Below are 23802 nucleotides of genomic sequence, written 5' to 3'. Positions count from 1 at the left end.
AATTATCTTAAACACTTTGAAAAGAAATATATTTTATTTTTTTGTTTTTAATTCTTAAACTTAATAAATAATATCACAATAATTTATAGAAATACAAAAAATACTATTAATGACTATTTTTTGTTATATAAAAAATACAAAATTACATTGAGTTAAAAATAAAGATTCAAAATAAAATTATCTCAAATTCAAAATTATAAACAGACTTAAGGCCCCTAAAGCTAATAAACTTCCAGCATTCATACGTGGCGCTGAACTTTCCAAAGGATTCAGATATTTCTCTTGAATATAATTGTGGAAAATATCCTCCATTAGCCGTGTATTATGGTCCCGTTTAAGGTCAAAAATACCCTTCAAACCATCGGTTTGATCGCGAAAGATTACATCGCTCTTCTTATCAAAAATCCCGTACATGGTAAAGGGTCTTGTATCGGATTTATAGTTTTTACCAAACAGTGAATCAATGTCCCTCAGGGAATTGTGGATTTCATTTATCCTAGTCGGCGAGCTGTCATGGGTCATAATGTGGCCTCGGGTGGTCCAGTGTAGATAACAGTATTCAAATTTGGAACCTTTGGCATTGCCACCGTAGGGGCAGAGAACCTTAAAGGATTTGTGCTGCGTTTGCTTAATCCACTCTGAGGTTAGATTGCCAACTGTGTATTTCTTGTAGATATCAGAGCTTAGGAAAGCAACATCACCCTTTTCGGCAAGGCATCTCAAGGCTCCCTCATCTCCCTTATAAGACTCGGGACATTTGTGTGATGAATGAGGCTCCCAAAGACATGATTCGCGATGGAAGAATTTATGCATGGGCATGGCATCGTGGGTTTTATTGTGCAATGCCTCCAAAACTGAGAGATACGCTGGACCCTCAAAGCTGGGCAAACATGCCTTGGCACCCTTCAAATCGGCAAATGTTTCAAATTTGGAATCTTTATGGACCACAGCAATGGTCACATAACGTTCATGCATATCTTGAGAAAATTCAAACAGCACCGGTTTCAAATTATAATCCCTTTGGGCCTGCAAACGATGTTCATGATCCACCAACACCACATCGGCGGAACGGAATTTTATATCATCCATACACGAATCCAAATTGGCCGATCGTATACATTGGATATTGGGTTGCACACCGTACACCTGAGAGGCCTCCTGCATCCACGAGCATTTGATGTGCTGTATAATTGAGGTGGTGCAAAATACTATAGAACGTGGTGGATTACATTCAGGGAAACTGTAGGCACTTTGAAAGGCCGGAGCCTGATCCAAATAATCATCAATGGGTATAACATTATCCAGGGGGACAATATCCACATGGAAGTTCTCAAGTAAGCTCAGTAAAGCATTTTGCCAGCTATTGAGGTTGTCATGATTTAAACCGGTGACAAGATTTTGCACCTGGGTGGCATGAGTGCGGCGGGCAGCAATCACAGGCCATGGTTTGGCAACCCAAACACAGGGTTTGGTGGAGTTTATGGGTTGCAAGTGGCCCTCGGCACACAGATAGCTATACTCTGAGGGTTCGGCTTGTTTGGGCAGGCCAGTGAACTGTGAGGAAAGAGGGAAAACAAATTAGATTTCGGTTTTTTTAACAGCAAAATATTCAAACTTACCCCAAAATGACTTCTCACATCATCGAGACGAGCCCAGGCCACATTACCACCACCACTGGTCAGACAATAAAGGGCACCACGGCGACCCCAATGTTTGTCACCAATATCACAACGATAGGAGTCGTAACACATTTGACACAGCGAAGGATATCTGCTTTTCAATTGGCGATCTTGTTTGGGATCGGGTACCCAAGGACCAGCCTTACAACTGGGACCAAAGAAGTTGGACGAGGATCTAATGCGATCTTCGGTAATTGAAATGTCTGGATCACAGGATTTGGTAACCATGGCAGATTCAAAATACTAACAAAAGAAGAAACTCTCGTTATTAACGTTCCATAGCTTAAAGATTCCAAAGAGACTTACATTTGCCAACACCTCTGTCCAATGATTGCCCAAACCATAGCCGGGATGACACAATTTGGCACCTCTCAAATCATGTATAGTGTGTATCTCAGCCTCATTGTCTACCACAGCCACAACTTCATATTCAAACGGCGAGCTGTGTGATCGCAGCTCGCTTGTTACCAAAATTTCTACACTAGCCCAACGCGCAGCCACCAAATCTTCGGATGTTAAAACGCCAAAGTGTGCTGTGCCCTTGTGTATCCTTCGCACACAATCCAAGCGATCTACACCCACAACACATTCCATGTTTGTTTGTGCCTCTAGGATGGGGCAAAATTTGGGAGTTTTGCGATAAACTCCGCGGGATTCCACAACGCAGACACGCACTGAAAGTAAAAAGGGGGAAGAGAATTTGGGTTTTAAATAGTTTAGAGGAAGGGCATTAGATTTATAAAAGTGTATTTCAAACACAGTAGGAGCCTATGGGAGGCATTATTGATTAGCATAATAGACAAGAAAATGGTCTTCCATGTACAGCAGACTTCAATATTCTTCTTCTACTTCTGAGTTTAGAAGTCAATTAGGTATAGGTCATTAGAAATACCTTTATCTTTAGCAATTTGTGTTTTATTTCAACAGGTTTCGATTTTTTTCGTTAAGCTATTGCACTGACACTGAAAAATATCTTATTTATTATTATTTCGAAATCCAAATTTTAAGCATCTGTTCAATTAATTTTGTATGAAGAATGAGCTTAAAGCAGGCAACCTCTTTTCAGTTTACCGCTTATTTTTTGTAATAATTACTTTATTATTATTCATTGTTTCAATTGTTTTGTTAAATAATGGGTCATTGAGTTATACAGCACGTGCAGTGAGACTTCCCCTCCTCTTTTCCTAAGTGAATACTCCACAAATTAAATAAGAGGTTGAAACGAACCAATATTAATTTGAATATTATATTATGTTACTGTTTTGTTTATCATCAATGAATTTCACATATGTAAATATTTCCTTTTATTTGTACTTTACGTTTACGTTTCCATTAACTTCACTTATTATTATAAGCAGAATACAACACTTACTTGAATTTTAAAATACATCTCTGTAAATATATTTAATTCTACTATTTTAAGCAACTAAGTGCTGTTTTACATTTAAGCGATTTGTCTTACGATTTTTTGTCTCCTCTTTGCTCATCTTCGTAAATTTCACACACAGGGTTGCATTTTTTTGTAACATGGTACCAAGTGTACATTTTGTTAAAAATACTTAATGTAAAAAGAAGGTATTTTATAAAAATATGTTATACAAATTTTAAAATGCTTATAACAAATAATCATTTTATGCTTTAAATGATTTTTTATGCACAAAATTCATTGCAAAACTAAATTTTGTTTCAATTTCTCTTACTATGTTTTGCAACTGTGCCTAACAAGAATAACCACCACAAAGAGGAGACAAAAAATCGTAAGACAAATCGCTTAAATGTAAAACAGCACTAAGTACTACTAAATTTATCAGCAATACTAGATGACATTATAGCTTCTCAAAAGCAGAAGCTAAGGAGAATAAAATTCAATAAATTCGTTCATTCCTCTTGAGCAACTTGAACTCTGTACATCAACCTGTAACACCAACAACAGCGACGCCCACTACAACAATAACAATACAACCGGCCAACAGAGAACAGCAAGGCCCCACTACCCAACAGCGTCACAACCTGTCAATCCATACAACTGATGGGTTCACTTGCATTTATGTGGGATGTGTGTTACAGTGCAATTTCAGGTAAGCGACAGCATAACAACTGCAGAGTAATTCTCAATTGCTCTGTGCGACTGTACACACTAATATTCCAGTTTCGTTGGGGAAAGACAGGCTTGCTACTGCAGGGAGCCAGTCACACGAGCTTGAGTACAACTGGGTATTCGCAGTCCGCCAACTTACACAGGAGTGTACAGAGTGTTGGGAAGTATTTTTTGAGAGCTACCCCCTTTGTCCGGTGGCTAATACATTCACTCCACCTTCGGGTGTTCACTCCACCTCCGGGTGTTGTTTCACTCCACCTCCGGGTGTTGTTCCACTCCACCTTCGGGTGTTGTTCCACTCCACCTTCGGGTGTTGTTCCACTCCACCTTCGGGTGTTGTTCCACTTCACCTTCGGTTGTTGTTCCACTCCACCTTCGGGTGTTGTTCCACTCCACCTTCGGGTGTTGCTCCACTTCACCTTCGGGTGTTGTTCCACTCCACTTCCGGGTGTTGTTCCACTCCACCTTCGGGTGTTGTTCCACTAGTCAGTCCTCGTAGTATACTGTAGAGGTTAACTTAGAACTAACTAACCGCGACCCGAATAACCGAACCGAGTGCTGAATCACCGAGTGGCCGAACCCCTACAACACGAGAGTCGGCGGCCCGAGCAAACATACGAACTCCGAGTGGCCGCACATCTACTACACGAATCACCGAGTTGCCGAACCCTGAACACCGAATCACCGAGTGGCCGAACACATACGAACCCCGAGAGGCCGAACCCCTAACACCGAGTGGCCGAACACATACGAACTCCGAGTAGCCGCACATCTACTACACGAATCACCGAGTGGCCGAACCTATACGAACCCCTAACACCGAATCAGCGAGTGGCCGCACATCTACTACACGAATCACCGAGTGACCGAACCCTGCACACCGAATCACCGAGTGGACGAACACATACGAACCCTGAGTTGTCGAACATCTACAACACTAATCATCGAGATCCCGAACCCCGAGTAGCCGAACATCTACAACACGAATCACCGAGTTCCCGATTAACTTTAAATCGCCTACTACTGAACATCGAATCACCGAGTTCTCGATTAACTTTAAATCGCCTACTACCGAACAGCGAATCACCGAGTTCCCGATTACCTTCAGATCGCCTTCTACCGAACGGCGAATCACCGAGTTCCCGATCATCATCAAATCATTTCCTGAATCCAAGTTACCGATTCCCCAGCCAATTATCCTTCTTATCGTATTTAAACATCAGTAGATTATAAATTAGTTTTACATCAATAAATATCCGATTTAAACCCCAGGAAACGGGAGATTACTCCGTAAGGTTTAGTGGGCCCTTATGGACACGACTAAGTCAGCCTACGACAAAACCACGTTACAAACCTCAGTGCTTCCTTAAGTAGTTGAAACTGATAACGCAGGCAGGAGGTACCTGAATCAGTGGACCGACATTACTTGGAACTTTATCTAATTTTCGGAGTCGTTCCTTTTTAGATAGATAACGTGGTGTTTAAGAGCTTTTTGATGATCATGTTAGGTAGGATGAAGTTTTCCACCAGGACTACCTTCGGTTAAAATTTCAACAATCCTCATTTTTTTGAACTTTTGTGACGAAGGACCACCGGAAAGTGTTGACTGATACCGAGCATATTCGACTTTGATTGATGTTTTTGCAGGAATATTACAATTTGCAAAGGTTGGGCCAATGTCAGTCACTCCTTTCGAAAATGTGCGTGAAGATAAAATCGATTTTAACTAGCGGAGACAAAAACCACATTACTAGTGGTGTAACAGTTGTATAACAGATTCGTACGAGGATAAAAACGATATTGAAAAACGATTTTCAAGGATATATGTTTTAGGCTATTGCTCAGGATGTAGAAAAGATATGCGCACACGGAAAGTAGCGTTGGACAGCTGAATGTGAAAATGAAAACAGATTCTTATAGGTCCATTGTCGAAATTTTGAAATATCGACTGTTTATGAAAATATTCCAACCCCCCACAGATTTCGCCTAGGAGGCCCTTCAATAGGCCCACCCACATACATATATGAAGGTTTTTCATAAACGGTCGATTTTGTTTAACTTTCTGCAATGAATCCATTGGATATCAGCATATTCTGATAGCCAAGTCAATGTTCTAGTTAGCTGCATACGCCAAAAATTCCCACCCCCCACAGATTTCGGCTAGGAGGACCCTCAATAGGTCCACCCACATATATGTATGAAGGTTTTTCGTAAACGGTCGATTTTGTTTAACTTTCTACAATGAATCCATTAGATATCAGCATATTGTGATAGCCAAGCCAATGCTCTAGTTACCTGCATAAGCCATATATTCCTACACCCCCCCCCCCCTCCTTTCCTGATTTCGCCTAGGAGGCCCCTCAATAGGTCCATCCCATATATGAAGGCATTTCATCATCGGTCGATTTTGTTTAACTTTCTACAATGAATCCATTGGATATCAGCATATTCTGATAGCCAAGCTAATTCTCTCGTTAGCTGCATACGCCAAAAATTCCTATCCCAACAGATTTCGCCTACGAGGCCCCTCAATAGGTCCACCCACATATGAAGGTTTTTCATAAACGGTCGATATTTCAAAATTTCTACAATCATCATGTACCAAAATTAGTATATTCTTGTAGTGGCCCCAATACCCTATTTAGATGTGCCAGCCATATATCCACACAACGCTTAAATTTTTCCTAGGTGGGCCCTCAATTGGCCCACCAACATGTTTAAAGTGGATACATTCAGCTGGCCAACGCTGCTTTGCGTGTGCGCATATCTTTTTTCATCCTGAGCAATAGAATAACGTAGGGGATGGAAGATACAAAGCAACGGTCCTGATCGGTTTTAACATGGCAAAGCCCAGGATTTGTCTTGGTCCCTCTTTCATCTCAAGTGGACACTGACCTCCCCGTGGTGTCACCCGGGGGACTGCCTTTAACACCCGTTAAAGGTAGTGAGCTAACATGTGCCGCGCGTTCTCCCATAAGAACGTTAAAAACTTGGGTTTGGGCGCCGGGTTAGTAACCCTCCCCTAGAAAGTCTACTATGAAATAGCGAAAGAAAAGAAAAACAAACCCCTCTAAAGTTGACGAACCCCGCAAACGTTTTAAGGACCATGATCTGCGGATCTGCACCTGGAATGTTCGCACTCTTTATAGAGAAGGTGCAGTCTTCGCATTGGCAGACGTACTTGAAAAGTACAAGGCCGATATTACTGCCATACAGGAAATACGATGGATTGGGAAAGGCGTCACAACAACACCTAAAGGTGACGCACTGTATTATAGCTGCCATGATGTAAAGCATGAGTTTGGTTGCGGATTCGTAGTTAGTCGGAGGCTAAAACATCTGGTATCAAGCTTCACCCCAGTGAATGAAAGACTTGCTGCAATTCGAATAAAAGCCAAATTCTTCAACATCAGCTTTATTTGCGCTCATGCTCCCACTTAAGAAAAGGACGAACAGACCAAAGTTATATTTTACGAGCGCTTAGAGGAAACATATGACCGTTGCCCTGCCCATGACATTAAAATTATACTAGGCGATTTTAATGCCAAAATTGGAAAGGAGAATATCTTTGGCCCAACAGTCGGGAAATTCAGTCTCCACAGTGAAACATCTGACAATGGTATGAGGCTGATAGACTTTGCAGCTGCAAAAAACATGGTAGTTAGCAGTACCAGATTTAATCATCTCGATATTCATAAGGGCACCTGGCTGTCTGCAAATCAGAAAACAAGAAATGAAATTGATCACGTTGTGATAGATGGAAGACATTCATTGAGCGTGTTGGATGTACGATCGTTCCGAGGCGCAAACATTGATTCGAACCACTACCTTGTTGCAGCAAAGGTACGCACCCGCTTAAACGTAGCAAACAAAGTACGAACAGACACAACACGAAAGTTAAACATCGGTAAGCTGCAATCACAACAGATAGCCACAGCACATTCCACTCAACTAGCCCAATTGCTTAATCAAAGCACTCCTCATCCCGATAACATATCAGCGCAATGGCAAAGCATTGCCCACTCCATGCAAACAGCCGCAAAATCCATACTTGGATATCAGAAACCTCCACCAAGGAATCCATGGTATGATCAGGAGTGTCGTGCTGCCACCGAAGAGAAAAATGCGGCATATAGGGCTACTTTACAATCCGTAGCAACGCGTAGCGCACGAGAGAGATACAGGGAGAAAAGGAGAGAGGAGAAACGTCTTTTCCGCAGGAAAAAGATAGAGATGGAAATGCGGGAGTGTGAAAAAATCGAGATGTACAGTAACCAGAATGAAGTCCGAAAATTCTACCAAAGAGTCAAGCATCAAACTGATGGCTTTGGTACAGGCACATCCTCCTGTAGAGACCAGCAAGGTAATTTGGTAACTGATACAGAGAGTGTGCTAAGGATATGGAAGTCGACGATGATACCACAGCTCCAGTCCCAGAAGATGGTATTGAATGTATACCACCCGGTCAAGATGAGGTAAAGACAGGTAAAGGCAGCAGGAGCTGATGGCCTACCAGCCGAGCTGTTTAAAACCGGAGGCGACACGCTGATAAGGTGTATGTATCAGCAAGTTAGCTCCATCTGGCAGGAAGAACGCGTAGCCGACGAATGGAACCTGAGCATCCTGTGTCCCGTCCATAAGAAAGGAGATAAGACTTTATGCTCCAACGATAGAGGCATAAGTCTTCTCCCTATCGCCTACAAGATAGTGTCATGGATATTGTGCGAACGACTAAAGCCCATGATCAACGAAATAGTTGGACCATACCAATGCGGCTTTAGATCTGGCAAGTCCACCATTGACCAGATATTTACCCTGCGGCAAATCCTGGAGAAGACCCAAGAGATGCAGATCGACACATACCACCTTTTTGTCGATTATAAAGCAGCCTTGGACAGCCCGCTACGTTCAAAGGTATTCCAAGCAATGTCTGAATTTGGTATCCCCGCAAAGCTCATTCGGCTTTTTTAAAATGACTCTAACTGACACAAGATCTTCAGTTAAAATAGGAAAGAACCTCTCGGTTTTGTGTGATCTTTTCAACATCCTGCTAGAAAAGGTTATACGAGAGGCAAACGTGCTTATGCTGATGATATAGACATCATGGGACGATCAGTAAAAGAAGTAACCAATACCTTTATGAAGGTCGAAGGAGAATCTGCTAAAGTGGGTCTGGCGGTAAACGGCGAGAAGACCAAGCTGATGGTGTCGACGCGCAATGCGTCCATTGAGATCGGACCAACTGTTGAAGTTGGTTCCTATAATTTTCAGGTAGTAAAATACTTCGTATACCTCGGCACCGCCGTAAACACAACAAACGACATCAGTTGTGAAATAAGAAGAATAATTGTATTGGCCAACAGATGCTACTTTGGCTTAAGTAAGCGGACCGATCTGCGTTGACGGTGAATATCGACGTCGTATGAACCACGAGCTGTATCTGTTATACAACGACATCAATATTGTTAAACGTATCGATATGCAGCGATTGCGTTGGCTAGGCCATATAATAAGAATGAGCGATGATGAATATATATGGGAGCTATATCCAAATGTGAACCGATTTATATATAATTTGGCACACTTATTTCTAGACTAAATACCGGCGCACATTCCAAATTTCATTGAAATCGGACATATATAGCGTGCTTCGTGCACCAAATGCCTTAAATCGGGCAAAGATATATATGGGGGCTATATACAAATCTGAATCGATTTTTACCAAAAAAAAAAAAAAAAAAAAAAAAACTAGCGTTCGTCCTTTGACCAAAAAAACTATCTTCCACAATTTTCATGCGAATCGGACAATAAATGCGACCTGTACTTTGTTTACAAAATACATACGATAATACAAAGACTTAAGAAACAAACTTTGTTAACTTTTATACCCTCACGAGGGTATATACACTTTCATACGAGCAAAATGTGCCTCATCGAAAGAATGGCTTTAGACCCCAAGTATGTTTGGACCAAATGTGTTTCAGACAATTTGGAGTGGATTTAGCCATGTCCGTCCGTCTGTCTTTCTGTCCGTCTGTCTGTCTGGCTGGCTGGTGCGCACGATAACTCTCCAACGGATGAGCCGATAGGGTCCAAAATTTGGCTTTCGTAATATTTTGTCCAAACTTAGTTTAAGTTCGAAGATGGGTTATATCGGTCCACTCCTTTCGGTACCTCCCCCACAAAAGTTCGAAAATGTTCGGAAATTTTGTGCGAACGATAACTCTTGAAGGAAGTAACCGACATGGTCCATACTTTGCACATCGTGAAATTTCTGCCAGGCTTAGATGAGGTTCTAATAAGGACTCAATCGGTCCACCCCTTCGGGTACCTCCCACACAAAATTTCGGAAAAGTTCAGTTTAGGACCAGCTCCCGAATCGCTTCGGTTTTTGTTGTAACATCTTGTATTCATCGCCCCCCATACGACGGTACCCGTTTTATCTGGGGCAAGTCCATACTTCCTGAGAAAAGCCTGAAAAGTACAAAAAACCCCTTCAGTACAAAAAACCCCTCCCTTGTGGTTGGAGCGCAAGATAACTCTCGAACTGATCAACCGATTTGGTCATATTGGCTTTCGTCATATTTTATCCAAACTTAGTCTCAGTTCGAAGATGGGCAACAACTTACGGTACTTCCCCCTCAATATTTAAAACATTTCACTAAAAATGCAAATGTCTCTTGAACGTGGCAACCAATTTGTTCAAAACTTTGGATCTCCTAATATGTTGTCCAAATTTAGTTTAACTTCCAAAATGACCGATATCGATTTTCTGGTCCAAAATTTATGCGATGACCCACTGAAATGACCAGTGGGCGCGATATCTATCAAAAATAAGATCAACTTTCGTAATGGACTATGTCGGTCCATTCCTTTAAGTACCTCCTCCACAACACTTTTGAATTTTAATCCTAATCCACATTTTTATCGGCAAGTTCAAATGTCCAAAACGGGGCCACAAAATACTGAAAAGACCCTAAATACATTCGATCTGTCCGTAGATGATAGTTTAAATTAGGATAGGCAAAGCCGACGGATACTTTTTTACTTGTTATAACCACAATGACCCAATGTTGTCCAATGGCAACATTTGGTAACTCCAGAACCACGAGGAATTTTTAAGGTTTTTGCGAGTATTAATCATAATAAATATGAAAAATATTTTTATCTCTACGGAAAAAATGCGGGGTTCAAAGGGTTAAGGGCTCTTCAAGAATCGTTTTGACATTTTTACCATATGTAGACCTTGTAATGATTTTTACAATGATATGTTTTTCGATGGCAAGCCCATACTTCCTAACATAATGCTTCGAAAGTTCTAAAAAATCCTACGGTGAACAACAAAAGTGGCTGGTGGGAATGATAGCTAATATAACCAAATCAAACTGTTTATAATAAAGTTTATTATTCATGCTTATGCATGCTATCGGGCTTCAAGGACAACAAGAATATGCAACAGGAAATCATTGAATCAGTCATTCAACCCTTACAACCACAAAAATTTACAGCTGTAAGATATGGACATATCCACAATGCGAACCAGTTTCGGATCATGTTACAGAGAGGATTCTTAAAGGAGTAGCAGGCTTGGTGAATTTATAGTGCTAAAAATGTTTTGCATACTAGTGTTTCAATCCTCCTAATTAAAGACGCACGGGTATGTCTTTCAAACAGTTATTTTTTATCGGTAAATTAAATAACAGAAAACAATAAAAATTATTTAATTATTTGAACCGGTTTAATGCAATAAAATATCCATCTGACCAACAATGTTGTGTTAATAAAATACATTTTAATACTTTTTGTTTTATGTTATGCTTCATTAGGCAACCTTCTTGATGAGTGACGGACGGACGCTCAAGTACAAAAATTAAATTACAACCTAGAAACCCTCTAAAGCTACATTAGCATCATGTGTATGTTTTTGTTTTTTCTCAACAACAATTTATACATACTGGCAGTTTTGTCTGTCCCCCATTGATTAACATTATTAAGAGAGAAAAAAAAACAAGCTTTTTGGCCCGGCTATTTATTACTTACTTGCAAGACAAGTAGTTCTACATTGAAATTCCAGTATCAAAGAAGGAGAAGAAGAAACAAACAGATATTGTTGCGAATTGGCCTTGAAAATAAGTTAACAAGTTTTTTGTTTTAAGCCAAAAAGGAGGGGGTTCCATGTACATATGTTGTGTTTTTTTCTGACAAAGGGAATTTTTTTGTTAGCTGTATTCTCCAATTGCCGCAATGAGGCGAATGTGTTTTCCCAAAATCAAAGATGATTCACCACTGAACCACTTGGACGTCACAGTGATATTGTTTTCGTGACGACAACCAAGTTTTGTGCATTGATTATAATATTCGGAATAACCAAAAGCATTTGCGAGCTATAGTTATTTTTTTGCTTAGTTTTGTGTGTGTGTGGTAATTAAAAATTCAATTTACATCGAGATGATGCCATTCGATACCGATGTTTATCTATCATTAGCTACAAATATGACAAGATTATATGTAAGATACCTACATATCTGAGAATGATTTGTGGATTATAATATGAAGGATTTGAAAGGGTGCTTTTGAATAATAAAAATATATGTAAAACCCCTAGTTTATTTAAGATTTTTCTTATTTGTTTAGCTTTGAAAAAATAATTCTAAGTTACGATTCGAATCAAACAAATCACGGTAAAAATTTCGAAACGAACTCCAATCGTTTATCTGCACTTAAACGAAAATGTTGAACTTTTGAGAGGGATATAGACCATCTTGGAACTTGATGTATGTTGGAAAACAAATTTAGAAATGTGCACTTTGCACAAATCGCATATAAATTCGTAGGCTATTGTGCTATCAGCCATTTGAGATGAGTTTTTTTTAGTTTTTGGGAGTTTGGACTTGCCTACAAAAAACATTATATCTTTGTACACAGGACCACAAGATCTACCTTTGGTACAAATTTCAAAACGATCCTTAAAGAACCGTTAAATCGTACTTAAGCGACATTTTTGAACTGTTTTGAGGGAAGAATCCGAATCGTATGTCCGATATAGACCTTTTTCTAAATTGATATACCTTTGTCCAGTTTCAGCCTAATCGGATACTCAATTTATAAATCAGTTATCAAACACTGTAGGATATCGGGTCACTACATCAGCAAGTATGGACTTGCTCACGAAAAAAAATGTCAAAACAATCTTCGAAGGGAGTGAACGATATTGTCCATCTCCAAAGTTTAAAAAATATTACAATTTGCAGAGTTCTGATCACAAATCGAAAGTTTTGATTAGTCATTTTTGTTGGTTTTTCGGTGCTTTACGGCTAAGAAGTATGGACTTGCCCCCCTCTGATGTTCAGGTCGCTGAAAAACGTTTCAGAGACATTGTAAACTTTGCAGCTGCCAGGTGTATTCCTGCTCGTAGAATACCTGAGAAAAGACCTAAATTCACTAAAGAAAGTAATGGCCAGAACATCTGAAAGAAAGGGTGCTTTTATCGACACTTTCTGAAAGAAAGGGTGCTTTTATCGGCACTTTCTGAAAGAAAGGGCGCTTTTATCGGCCCTTTGTAAAAGAAAGAGTGCTTCTATAGACCCTTTCGGAAAGCAAGGGAGCTTCTATAGACCCTTTCGAAAAGCAAGGCAGCTTCTATAGACCCTTCCTGAAGGAAAGGGTGCTTCTATAGACCAGTTCGCAAAGAAAGGGAGCTTCTGTAGACCCTTTCTGAAGGTAAGGGTGCTTCTATAGACCCTTTCGGAAAGAAAGGGTACTTCTATAGACCCTTTCGGAAAGAAAGGGTACTTCTATAGACCCTTTCGGAAAGAAAGGGTACTTCTATAGCATCTTCCTGAAAGTAAGGGGTGCTTTTATAGACCCTTCCTGAAAGTAAGTATGCTTTTATAGACCCTTTCGGAAAGAAAGGGTGCTTCTATAGACCCTTTCGGATAGAAAGGGTGCATCTATAGACCCTTTCTGAAGGAAAGGGTGCTTTTCTAGACTCTTTCGGATAAAAAGGTTGCTTCTATAGACCCATTCGGAAAGAAAGGGTGCTTCTATAAAACCTTTCGGAAAGAAAGGGTGTTTTTATAGACCCTTTCCGAAAGAAAGGGTGCTTCTATAGACCCTTTCGGAAAGAAAGGGTGCTTCTATAGACCCTTTCGGAAAGAAAGGGTGCTTCTATAGAACCTTTCGGAAAGAAAGGGTGCTTCTATAGACCCTTTCGGAAAGAAAGGGTGCTTCTATAGACCCTTTCGGAAAGAAAGGGTGCTTCTATAGACCCTTTCGGAAAGAAAGGGTGCTTCTATAGACCCTTTCGGAAAGAAAGGGAGCTTCTGTAGACCCTTTCGGAAAGAAAGGGTGCTTCTATAGACCCTTTCGGAAACAAAGGGTGCTTCTATAGACCCTTTCGGAAACAAAGGGTGCTTCTATAGACCCTTTCGGAAAGAAAGGGTGCTTCTATAAAACCATTCGGAAAGAAAGGGTGCTTTTATAGACCCTTTCGGATAAAAAGGGTGCTTCTATAGACCCTTTCGGAAAGAAAGGGTGCTTCTATAGACCCTTTCGGAAAGAAAGGGTGCTTCTATAGACCCTTTCGAAAAGAAAGGGTGCTTCTATAGACCCTTTCGGATAGAAAGGGTGCTTCTATAGACCCTTTCGGATAGAAAGGGTGCTTCTATAGACCCTTTCGGATAGAAAGGGTGCTTCTATAGACCCTTTCGGATAGAAAGGGTGCTTCTATAGACCCTTTCGGATAGAAAGGGTGCTTCTATAGACCCTTTCGGATAGAAAGGTTGCTTTTATAGACCCTTCCTGAAAGTAAGGATAGAAAGGGTGCTTCTATAGACCCTTTCGGAAAGAAAGGGTGCTTCTATAGACCCTTTCGGAAAGAAAGGGTGCTTCTATAGACCCTTTCGGAAAGAAAGGGTGCTTCTATAGACCCTTTCGGAAAGAAAGGGTGCTTCTATAGACCCTTTCGGAAAGAAAGGGTGCTTATATAGACCCTTTCTGAAAGAAAGGGTGCTTTTCTAGACTCTTTCGGATATAAAGGTTGCTTCTATAGACCCATTCGGAAAGAAAGGGTGTTTCTATAGAACCTTTCGGAAAGAAAGGGTGTTTTTATAGACCCTTACGGAAAGAAAGGGTGCTTCTATAGACCCTTTCGGAAAGAAAGGGTGCTTCTATAGACTCTTTCGGAAAGAAAGGGTGCTTCTATAGATCCTTTTTGAAAAAAGGGTGCTTCTATAGACCCTTTTTGAAAAAAGAATGCTTCTATATCATCTTTCTGAAAGAATGGGTGCTTCTATAGCATCTCCCTGAAAGAAAGGGTGCTTCTATAGCATCTCCCTGAAAGAAAGGGTGCTGCTATAGACCCTTTCTGAAAGAAAGGGTGCTTCTATAGACCCTTTCTGAAAGAAAGGGTGCTTCTCTAATCCCTTTCTGAAAGAAGTGGTGCATCTATAGATCCTTTCGGAAAGAAAGGGTGCTTCCGTAGCCTCTCTCCGAAAAAAGAGTGCTTCCATAGACCCATTCTAAAAGAAAGGGTGCTTCCATAGACCCATTCTAATAGAAAGGGTGCTTCTAAAGGCCCTTTCGGAAAGAAAGGGTGCTTCTATAGACTCTTTCCATAAACCCTTTCGGAAAGAAAGGGTGCTTCTATAGACCCTTTCGGAAAGAAAGGGTGCTTCTATAGACCCTTTCGGAAAGAAAGGGTGCTTCTATAGACCCTTTCGGAAAGAAAGGGTGCTTCTATAGAACCTTTCGGAAAGGTAGGGTGCTTCTATAGACCCTTTCGGAAAGAAAGGGTGCTTCTATAGACCCTTTCGGAAAGAAAGGGTGCTTCTATAGACCCTTTCGGAAAGAAAGGGTGCTTCTATATACCCTTTCGGAAAGAAAGGGTGCTTCTATAGACCCTTTCGGAAAGAAAGGGTGCTTCTATAGACCCTTTCGGAAAGAAAGGGTGCTTCTATAGACCCTTTCGGAAAGAAAGGGTGCTTCTATAGACCCTTTCGGAAAGAAAGGGTGCTTCTATAGACCCTTTCGGAAAGAAAGGGTGCTTCTATAGACCCTTTCGGAAAGAAAGGGTGCTTCTATAGACCCTTTCGGAAAGAAAGGGTGCTTCTATAGACCCTTTCGGAAAGAAAGGGTGCTTCTATAGACCCTTTCGGAAAGAAAGGGTGCTTCTATAGACCCTTTCGGAAAGAAAGGGTGCTTCTATAGACCCTTTCGGAAAGAAAGGGTGCTTCTATAGACCCTTTCGGAAAGAAAGGGTGCTTCTATAGACCCTTTCGGAAAGAAAGGGTGCTTCTATAAACCCTTTCGGAAAGAAAGGGTGCTTCTATAGACCCTTTCGGAGAGAAAGGGTGCTTCTATAGACCCTTTTGGAAAGAAAGGATGCTTCTATATCATCTTTCTGAAAGAATGGGTGCTTCTGTAGACTCTTTCTGAAAGAATGGGTGCTTCTATCGACCCTTTCTGAAAGAATGGGTACTTCTATCGACCCTTTCTAAAAGAAAGGGTGCTTCTATAGCATCTTTCTGAAAGAAAGGGTGCTTCTATAGCATCTTTCTGAAAGAAAGGGTGCTTCTATAGCATCTTTCTGAAAGAAAGGGTGCTTCTATAGCATCTTTCTGAAAGAAAGGGTGCTTCTATAGACCCTTTCGGAAAGAAAGGGTGCTTCTTTAGACCCTTTCGGAAAGAAAGGGTGCTTCTTTAGACCCTTTCGGAAAGAAAGGGTGCTTCTTTAGACCCTTTCGGAAAGAAAGGATGCTTCTATAGACCCTTTCGGAAAGAAAGGGTGCTTCTATAGACCCATTCGGAAAGAAAGGGTGCTTCTATAGACCCATTCGGAAAGAAAGGGTGCTTCTATAGACCCATTCGGAAAGAAAGGGTGCTTCTATAGACCCATTCGGAAAGAAAGGGTGCTTCTATAGACCCATTCGGAAAGAAAGGGTGCTTCTATATACCATTTCGGAAAGAAAGGGTGCTTCTATATACCATTTCGGAAAGAAAGGGTGCTTCTATATACCATTTCGGAAAGAAAGGGTGCTTCTATATACCATTTCGGAAAGAAAGGGTGCTTCTATATACCATTTCGGAAAGAAAGGGTGCTTCTATATACCATTTCGGAAAGAAAGGGTGCTTCTATATACCATTTCGGAAAGAAAGGGTGCTTCTATATACCATTTCGGAAAGAAAGGGTGCTTCTATATACCATTTCGGAAAGAAAGGGTGCTTCTATATACCATTTCGGAAAGAAAGGGTGCTTCTATATACCATTTCGGAAAGAAAGGGTGCTTCTATATACCATTTCGGAAAGAAAGGGTGCTTCTATATACCATTTCGGAAAGAAAGGGTGCTTCTATATACCATTTCGGAAAGAAAGGGTGCTTCTATATACCATTTCGGAAAGAAAGGGTGCTTCTATATACCATTTCGGAAAGAAAGGGTGCTTCTATATACCATTTCGGAAAGAAAGGGTGCTTCTATATACCATTTCGGAAAGAAAGGGTGCTTCTATATACCATTTCGGAAAGAAAGGGTGCTTCTATATACCATTTCGGAAAGAAAGGGTGCTTCTATATACCATTTCGGAAAGAAAGGGTGCTTCTATATACCATTTCGGAAAGAAAGGGTGCTTCTATATACCATTTCGGAAAGAAAGGGTGCTTCTATATACCATTTCGGAAAGAAAGGGTGCTTCTATATACCATTTCGGAAAGAAAGGGTGCTTCTATATACCATTTCGGAAAGAAAGGGTGCTTCTATATACCATTTCGGAAAGAAAGGGTGCTTCTATATACCATTTCGGAAAGAAAGGGTGCTTCTATATACCATTTCGGAAAGAAAGGGTGCTTCTATATACCATTTCGGAAAGAAAGGGTGCTTCTATATACCATTTCGGAAAGAAAGGGTGCTTCTATATACCATTTCGGAAAGAAAGGGTGCTTCTATATACCATTTCGGAAAGAAAGGGTGCTTCTATATACCATTTCGGAAAGAAAGGGTGCTTCTATAGACCCTTTTTGAGAGAAAGGATTCTTCGCTATTCCCTTTCGGATAGAAAGGGTGCTTCTATATACCATTTCGGAAAGAAAGGGTGCTTCTATATACCATTTCGGAAAGAAAGGGTGCTTCTATATACCATTTCGGAAAGAAGGGGTGCTTCTATAGACCCTTTTTGAGAGAAAGGATTCTTCGCTATTCCCTTTCGGATAGAAAGGGTGCTTCTATATACCATTTCGGAAAGAAAGGGTGCTTCTATAAACCCTTTTTGAGAGAAAGGATGCTTCTCTATTCCCTTTCTGAAAGAAGTGGTGCATCTATAGACCCTTTCTAAAATAAAGGTTGCTTTTATAGACCCTTTCTGAAAGAAAGAGTGCCTTTATAAACCCTCTTTGAAAGAAAGGATGCTTCTTTTAAAAGAAGGTACCTTGAGTCTGAGTAGTAGAGTTTTAGTAGACCTTCTGGAGGTTTAGTGACCTATATTCACTACAAACGAGTTAGATTTCCAAAATAAATTATTTTAATTTTATTAGTTTCTACTTTTATTTCTTCAATAGGACAAAGCCTTCAATCAAACATATTCAGAATAATGTTCGCACAAAGAAAAGAAAAAGAAAATTCCCAAACGTTAAATTATAAAATAGGTTTCTCATCAACATTCAAAATGCAAATTTGTCAAATTTGCAAAAAAAAGAAGTTTCCAATAATTTGCCAAACCGGCTACTTGGCAATAAAAAACGGTCACAAGACAATCTGATAAAAATCTATTTTAATTAATTTATCTTTTTCTTAAAAGATGAGTCAGTTTTATTATTAGTTTTAAAACCCATTTAAATTTTTTAAAACGGGCTAGTTGGTGTTTTCAAGTCCACTTGGAAACTAAGGAGAGGCTACCTGATATTTGTTTTGCACAATTCTTGTTCTAAGGCCACAATTGATATGAAAACTTTCATAAAAGAAATAAAAATATCAAATGAAAAAAATATATTTCTTATATCTTTTCATAGTAGACCAGTAGGTACCCTAAATGTTTTCTCATAGAAGACCAGAAGATCTTCTTATAGAAGATCAGAAGTTCTTCTTGTGGACGATAACGAGGTCTTCACATAAAAGATCAGAAAGCCTTCGTATAGAGGCCAAAAGGTCTTCTCTTTGAAATCTAACCTTTTATAGCAGACCAGAAGTTTTTCCTCTAGAAGTGTAAAAGAATTCCGCCCCATGTCCACATCGCTAACAATTTCAGACACTTAATTGTAACGTACCGAATTCCCTAATTTTCAGAAGTTCTTGGACATATTTCTCAAACAGAATACTTATACCCCGTTTAGACTATGCTTGATTTAGCAAATCCATTGGATTTATGTTGTCATTTTACCGAAACCAAATGTTAGTTTCCTCAAAGTTCCTAAGTGTCAGCCTATATGATGGTTCATCATCTTAATGAGAATTATATTACCTTCCTTAAAACCGTGTATGACACTGAAGTCAACAACTAAAACACACGTCCCTTTGATAGAAGAGAAACACGACATTTTCCTTCCTTTCTTCTTAATTTTTTATCAGCCCTTTTTTTCAAAAATTAATTTAAACAAATAATAAAAAGAAACGCTCCACTTACATTTTCCATCATCGGGTATTTCCACAGCATCGCCATAACCATGACACAATATTGATAACAGCAACAAATTATAAATTATTTTGAATCCCATGATAATTGAGGAAAAATTACTATTTAACAATTTTATATCAATTTTAAATATTTTTTATTTTGTAATTTTTACAGTGTTTTTTTATTCTATTCTTTCTTTTGTACACCCAACAGATTTTTTTTAAATAATTTTACTTCGTCTGCTTCACTTGTTGTTGTTGTTTTTTAATTTTTATAAATATTAATATTTTTAATTGCCACACTAATTATCGATGAATGACTGACTATCTCACTGTCTCAGCCGTTAAGATTTTCAAATCGAACGGAATATTAAATCGACATTCCTATTTCCGTTAACCCGCGTCCGTGTTGCTTGTGATGCTCTTGAAAGCCGAGCTCCAACTAAATTCAGTTTTCGTTGACTTGCTGGCTGGTTAATGTTTACACTTTGCGAGATTTGCTTTGCCGGGGTGCTGTTAAAGCTTGGCGTTGTTGTTTTTTTTTTTTGAATTTTTTGTTGATGCGAATCGCTACTTCAAATAAGAAAAAAAATAATAACAACAAAGTAAACAGTTCGAACAAATTAAACGTAATCTTATATTCTCAGCCGTCCGGCATAACAAAAAAAGGGAACTTTTGAAATGCAGCTATGGTAGGGTAGCCTATCTCAAGTGAAAATACAGAAAAAAAAGAATCCGAAGAATCAATTATATAATTATACCTCACAAACCATATGAACAAAAATCTATGAACCTTTTGTGGAAGAAAGGGTGCTTCTATAAAACTTTTCTGAAGGAACGGCCTTTTCTAAAAGAAAGGGTGCTTCTATGGACTGTTTCTAGAATAAAAAGTTCTTCTATGGACCGATTCTGGAAGAACGGCTGCATCGATTGACCGTTTCTGAAAGAAAGGGTGATTTTATAGACCCTTTCTGAAAGAAAGGGTGCTTCTATAGATCCTTTCTGAAAGAAAGGGTGCTTCTATAGACCCTTTCTGAAAAAAGGGTGCTCTTTTAGACCCTTTCTGAAACAAAGGGTGCTCTTTTAGATCCTTTCCTAAACAAAGGGTGCTATTTTAGACCTTTTCTGAAACAAAGGGTGCTCTTTTAGACCCTTTCTGAAACAAAGGGTGCTCTTTTAGACCCTTTCTGAAACAAAGGGTGCTCTTTTAGACACTTTCTGAAACAAAGGGTGCTCTTTTAGACCCTTTCTGAAACAATGGGTGCTCTTTTAGACCGTTTCTGAAAAAAAGGGTGCTCTTTTAGACTCTTTCTGAAAAAAGGGTGCTCTTTTAGACCCTTTCTGAAAGAAAGGGTGCTCTTTTAGACCCTTTTTGAAGGAAAGGGTGCTCTTTTAGACCCATTCTGAAAGAAATGGTGCTCTTTTAGACCCTTTTTGAAGGAAAGGGTGCTCTTTTAGACCCTTTTTGAAGGAAAGGGTGCTCTTTTAGACCCATTCTGAAAGAAAGGGTGCTCTTTTAGACCCATTCTGAAAGATCCTTTCTATAGCTCTTTTAGACCCTTTCTCAAAGAAAGGGTGCTCTTTTAGACCCTTTCTCAAAGAAAGGGTGCTCTTTTAGACCCTTTCTCGAAGAAAGGGTGCTCTTTTAGACCCTTTCTCAAAGAAAGGGTGCTCTTTTAGACCCTTTCTGAAGGAAAGGATGCTTCTATACACCCTTTCTGAAGGAAAGGATGCTTCTATACACCCTTTCTGAAGGAAAGGATGCTTCTATACACCCTTTCTGAAGGAATGGATGCTTCTATACACCCTTTCTGAAGGAAAGGATGCTTCTATAGACCCTTTCTCAAAGAAAGGGTGCTTCTGTAGACCCTTTCTCAAAGAAAGGGTGCTTCAATAGACACTTTTTCAAAGAAAGGGTGCTTCTATAGACCCTTTCTCAAAGAAAGGGTGCTCCTATAGACCCTTTCTCAAACAAAGGGTGCTTCTATAGACCCTTTCTCAAACAAAGGGTGCTTCTATAGACCCTTTCTCAAACAAAGGGTGCTTCTATAGACCCTTTCTCAAACAAAGGGTGCTTCTATAGGCCTTTTCTCAAACAAAGGGTGCTTCTATAGACCCTTTCTCAAACAAAGGGTGCTTCTATGCACGCTTTCTGAAGGAAAGTGTACTTCTATACACCCTTTATGAAGGAAAGTGTACTTCTATACACCCTTTATGAAGGAAAGGGTGCTTCTATACACGCTTTCTGAAGGAAAGGGTGCTTCTATACACGCTTTCTGAAGGAAAGGGTGATTCTATACACGCTTTCTGAAGGAAAAGGGTGCTTCAAGGCACCCCTTCTGAAAAAAAGGATGCTTCTATACACCCTTTCTGAAGGAAAGGATGCTTCTATAAACCCTTTCAGAAAGAAAGGGTGCTTCTACAGACCCTTTCTCAAAGAAAGGGTGCTTCTATAGACCCTTTCTCAAAGAAAGGGTGCTTCTATAGACCCTTTCTCAAAGAAAGGATGCTTCTATAAACCCTTTCTGAAGGAAAGGATGCTTCTATAAACCCTTTCTGAAGGAAAGGATGCTTCTATAAACCCTTTCTGAAGGAAAGGATGCTTCTATAAACCCTTTCTGAAGGAAAGGATGCTTCTATAAACCCTTTCAGAAAGAAAGGGTGCTTCTATAGACACTTTCTCAAACAAAGGGTGCTTCTATAGACCCTTTCTCAAAGAAAAGGTGCTCTTTTAGACCCTTTCTCAAAGAAAGGGTGCTCTTTTAGACCCTTTCTCAAAGAAAGGGTGCTCTTTTAGACCCTTTCTGAAGGAAAGGATGCTTCTATACACCCTTTCTGAAGGAAAGGATGCTTCTATACACCCTTTCTGAAGGAAAGGAAGCTTCTATACACCCTTTCTGAAGGAAAGGATGCTTCTATAGACCCTTTCTCAAAGAAAGGGTGCTTCTGTAGACCCTTTCTCAAAGAAAGGGTGCTTCAATAGACACTTTTTCAAAGAAAGGGTGCTTCTATAGACCCTTTCTCAAAGAAAGGGTGCTCCTATAGACCCTTTCTCAAACAAAGGGTGCTTCTATAGACCCTTTCTCAAACAAAGGGTGCTTCTATAGACCCTTTCTCAAACAAAGGGTGCTTCTATAGACCCTTTCTCAAACAAAGGGTGCTTCTATAGGCCTTTTCTCACACAAAGGGTGCTTCTATAGACCCTTTCTCAAACAAAGGGTGCTTCTATAGGCCTTTTCTCAAACAAAGGGTGCTTCTATAGACCCTTTCTCAAACAAAGGGTGCTTCTATGCACGCTTTCTGAAGGAAAGTGTACTTCTATACACCCTTTATGAAGGAAAGTGTACTTCTATACACCCTTTATGAAGGAAAGGGTGCTTCTATACACGCTTTCTGAAGGAAAGGGTGCTTCTATACACGCTTTCTGAAGGAAAGGGTGATTCTATACACGCTTTCTGAAGGAAAAGGGTGCTTCAAGGCACCCCTTCTGAAAAAAAGGATGCTTCTATACACCCTTTCTGAAGGAAAGGATGCTTCTATAAACCCTTTCAGAAAGAAAGGGTGCTTCTACAGACCCTTTCTCAAAGAAAGGGTGCTTCTATAGACCCTTTCTCAAAGAAAGGGTGCTTCTATAGACCCTTTCTCAAAGAAAGGGTGCTTCTATAGACCCTTTCTCAAAGAAAGGGTGCTTCTATAGACCCTTTCTCAAACAAAGGGTGCTTCTATAGACCCTTTCTCAAACAAAGGGTGCTTCTATAGACCCTTTCTCAAACAAAGGGTGCTTCTATAGGCCCTTTCTCAAACAAAGGGTGCTTCTATAGACCCTTTCTCCTTTCTGAAGGAAAGGATGCTTCTATAAACCCTTTCAGAAAGAAAGGGTGCTTCTACAGACCCTTTCTCAAAGAAAGGGTGCTTCTATAGACCCTTTCTCAAAGAAAGGGTGCTTCTATAGACCCTTTCTCAAAGAAAGGGTGCTTCTATAGACCCTTTCTCAAAGAAAGGATGCTTCTATAAACCCTTTCTCAAAGAAAGGATGCTTCTATAAACCCTCTCTGAAGGAAAGGATGCTTCTATAAACCCTTTCTGAAGGAAAGGATGCTTCTATAAACCCTTTCAGAAAGAAAGGGTGCTTCTATAGACACTTTCTCAAACAAAGGGTGCTTCTATAGACCCTTTCTCAAAGAAAAGGTGCTTCTATAGACCCTTTCTCAAAGAAAGGGTGCTTCTACAGACCCTTTCTCAAAGAAAGGGTGCTTCTATAGACCCTTTCTCAAAGAAAGGGTGCTTCTATAGACCCTTTCTCAAAGAAAGGGTGCTTCTATAGACCCTTTCTCAAAGAAAGGATGCTTCTATAAACCCTTTCTCAAAGAAAGGATGCTTCTATAAACCCTTTCTGAAGGAAAGGATGCTTCTATAAACCCTTTC

General features: G+C 39.9%; 2 protein-coding genes across 3 annotated transcripts in view; one reads left to right on the top strand and one right to left on the bottom strand.

The window, feature by feature from the left end:
• The window catches only part of LOC141406826 (major facilitator superfamily domain-containing protein 6), a 76930-nt gene that overhangs the window by 16209 nt on the left and 36919 nt on the right, over positions 1-23802 (top strand). The gene's annotated exons all lie outside the window — the stretch shown is intronic.
• Tsf3 (Transferrin 3) lies at positions 16-20038 on the bottom strand. Its single transcript, XM_073992878.1, has 4 exons — positions 19388-20038; positions 1986-2353; positions 1620-1922; positions 16-1554 (listed from the first exon to the last, which is right to left on the bottom strand). The coding sequence occupies exons 1-4, from the start codon at positions 19476-19478 to the stop codon at positions 178-180; spliced, it is 2139 nt and encodes a 712-aa protein (XP_073848979.1). The 5' UTR covers positions 19479-20038; the 3' UTR covers positions 16-177.

This window comes from Musca autumnalis, unplaced genomic scaffold (genome assembly GCF_047663935.1).
Source record: "Musca autumnalis isolate F117 unplaced genomic scaffold, ASM4766393v1 scaffold_5, whole genome shotgun sequence".
Classification (NCBI taxonomy): Eukaryota; Metazoa; Arthropoda; class Insecta; order Diptera; family Muscidae; genus Musca; species Musca autumnalis.
The sequence above is the reverse complement of the archived record's forward strand: the minus strand, read 5'-3'. Positions and strand labels throughout refer to the sequence as shown.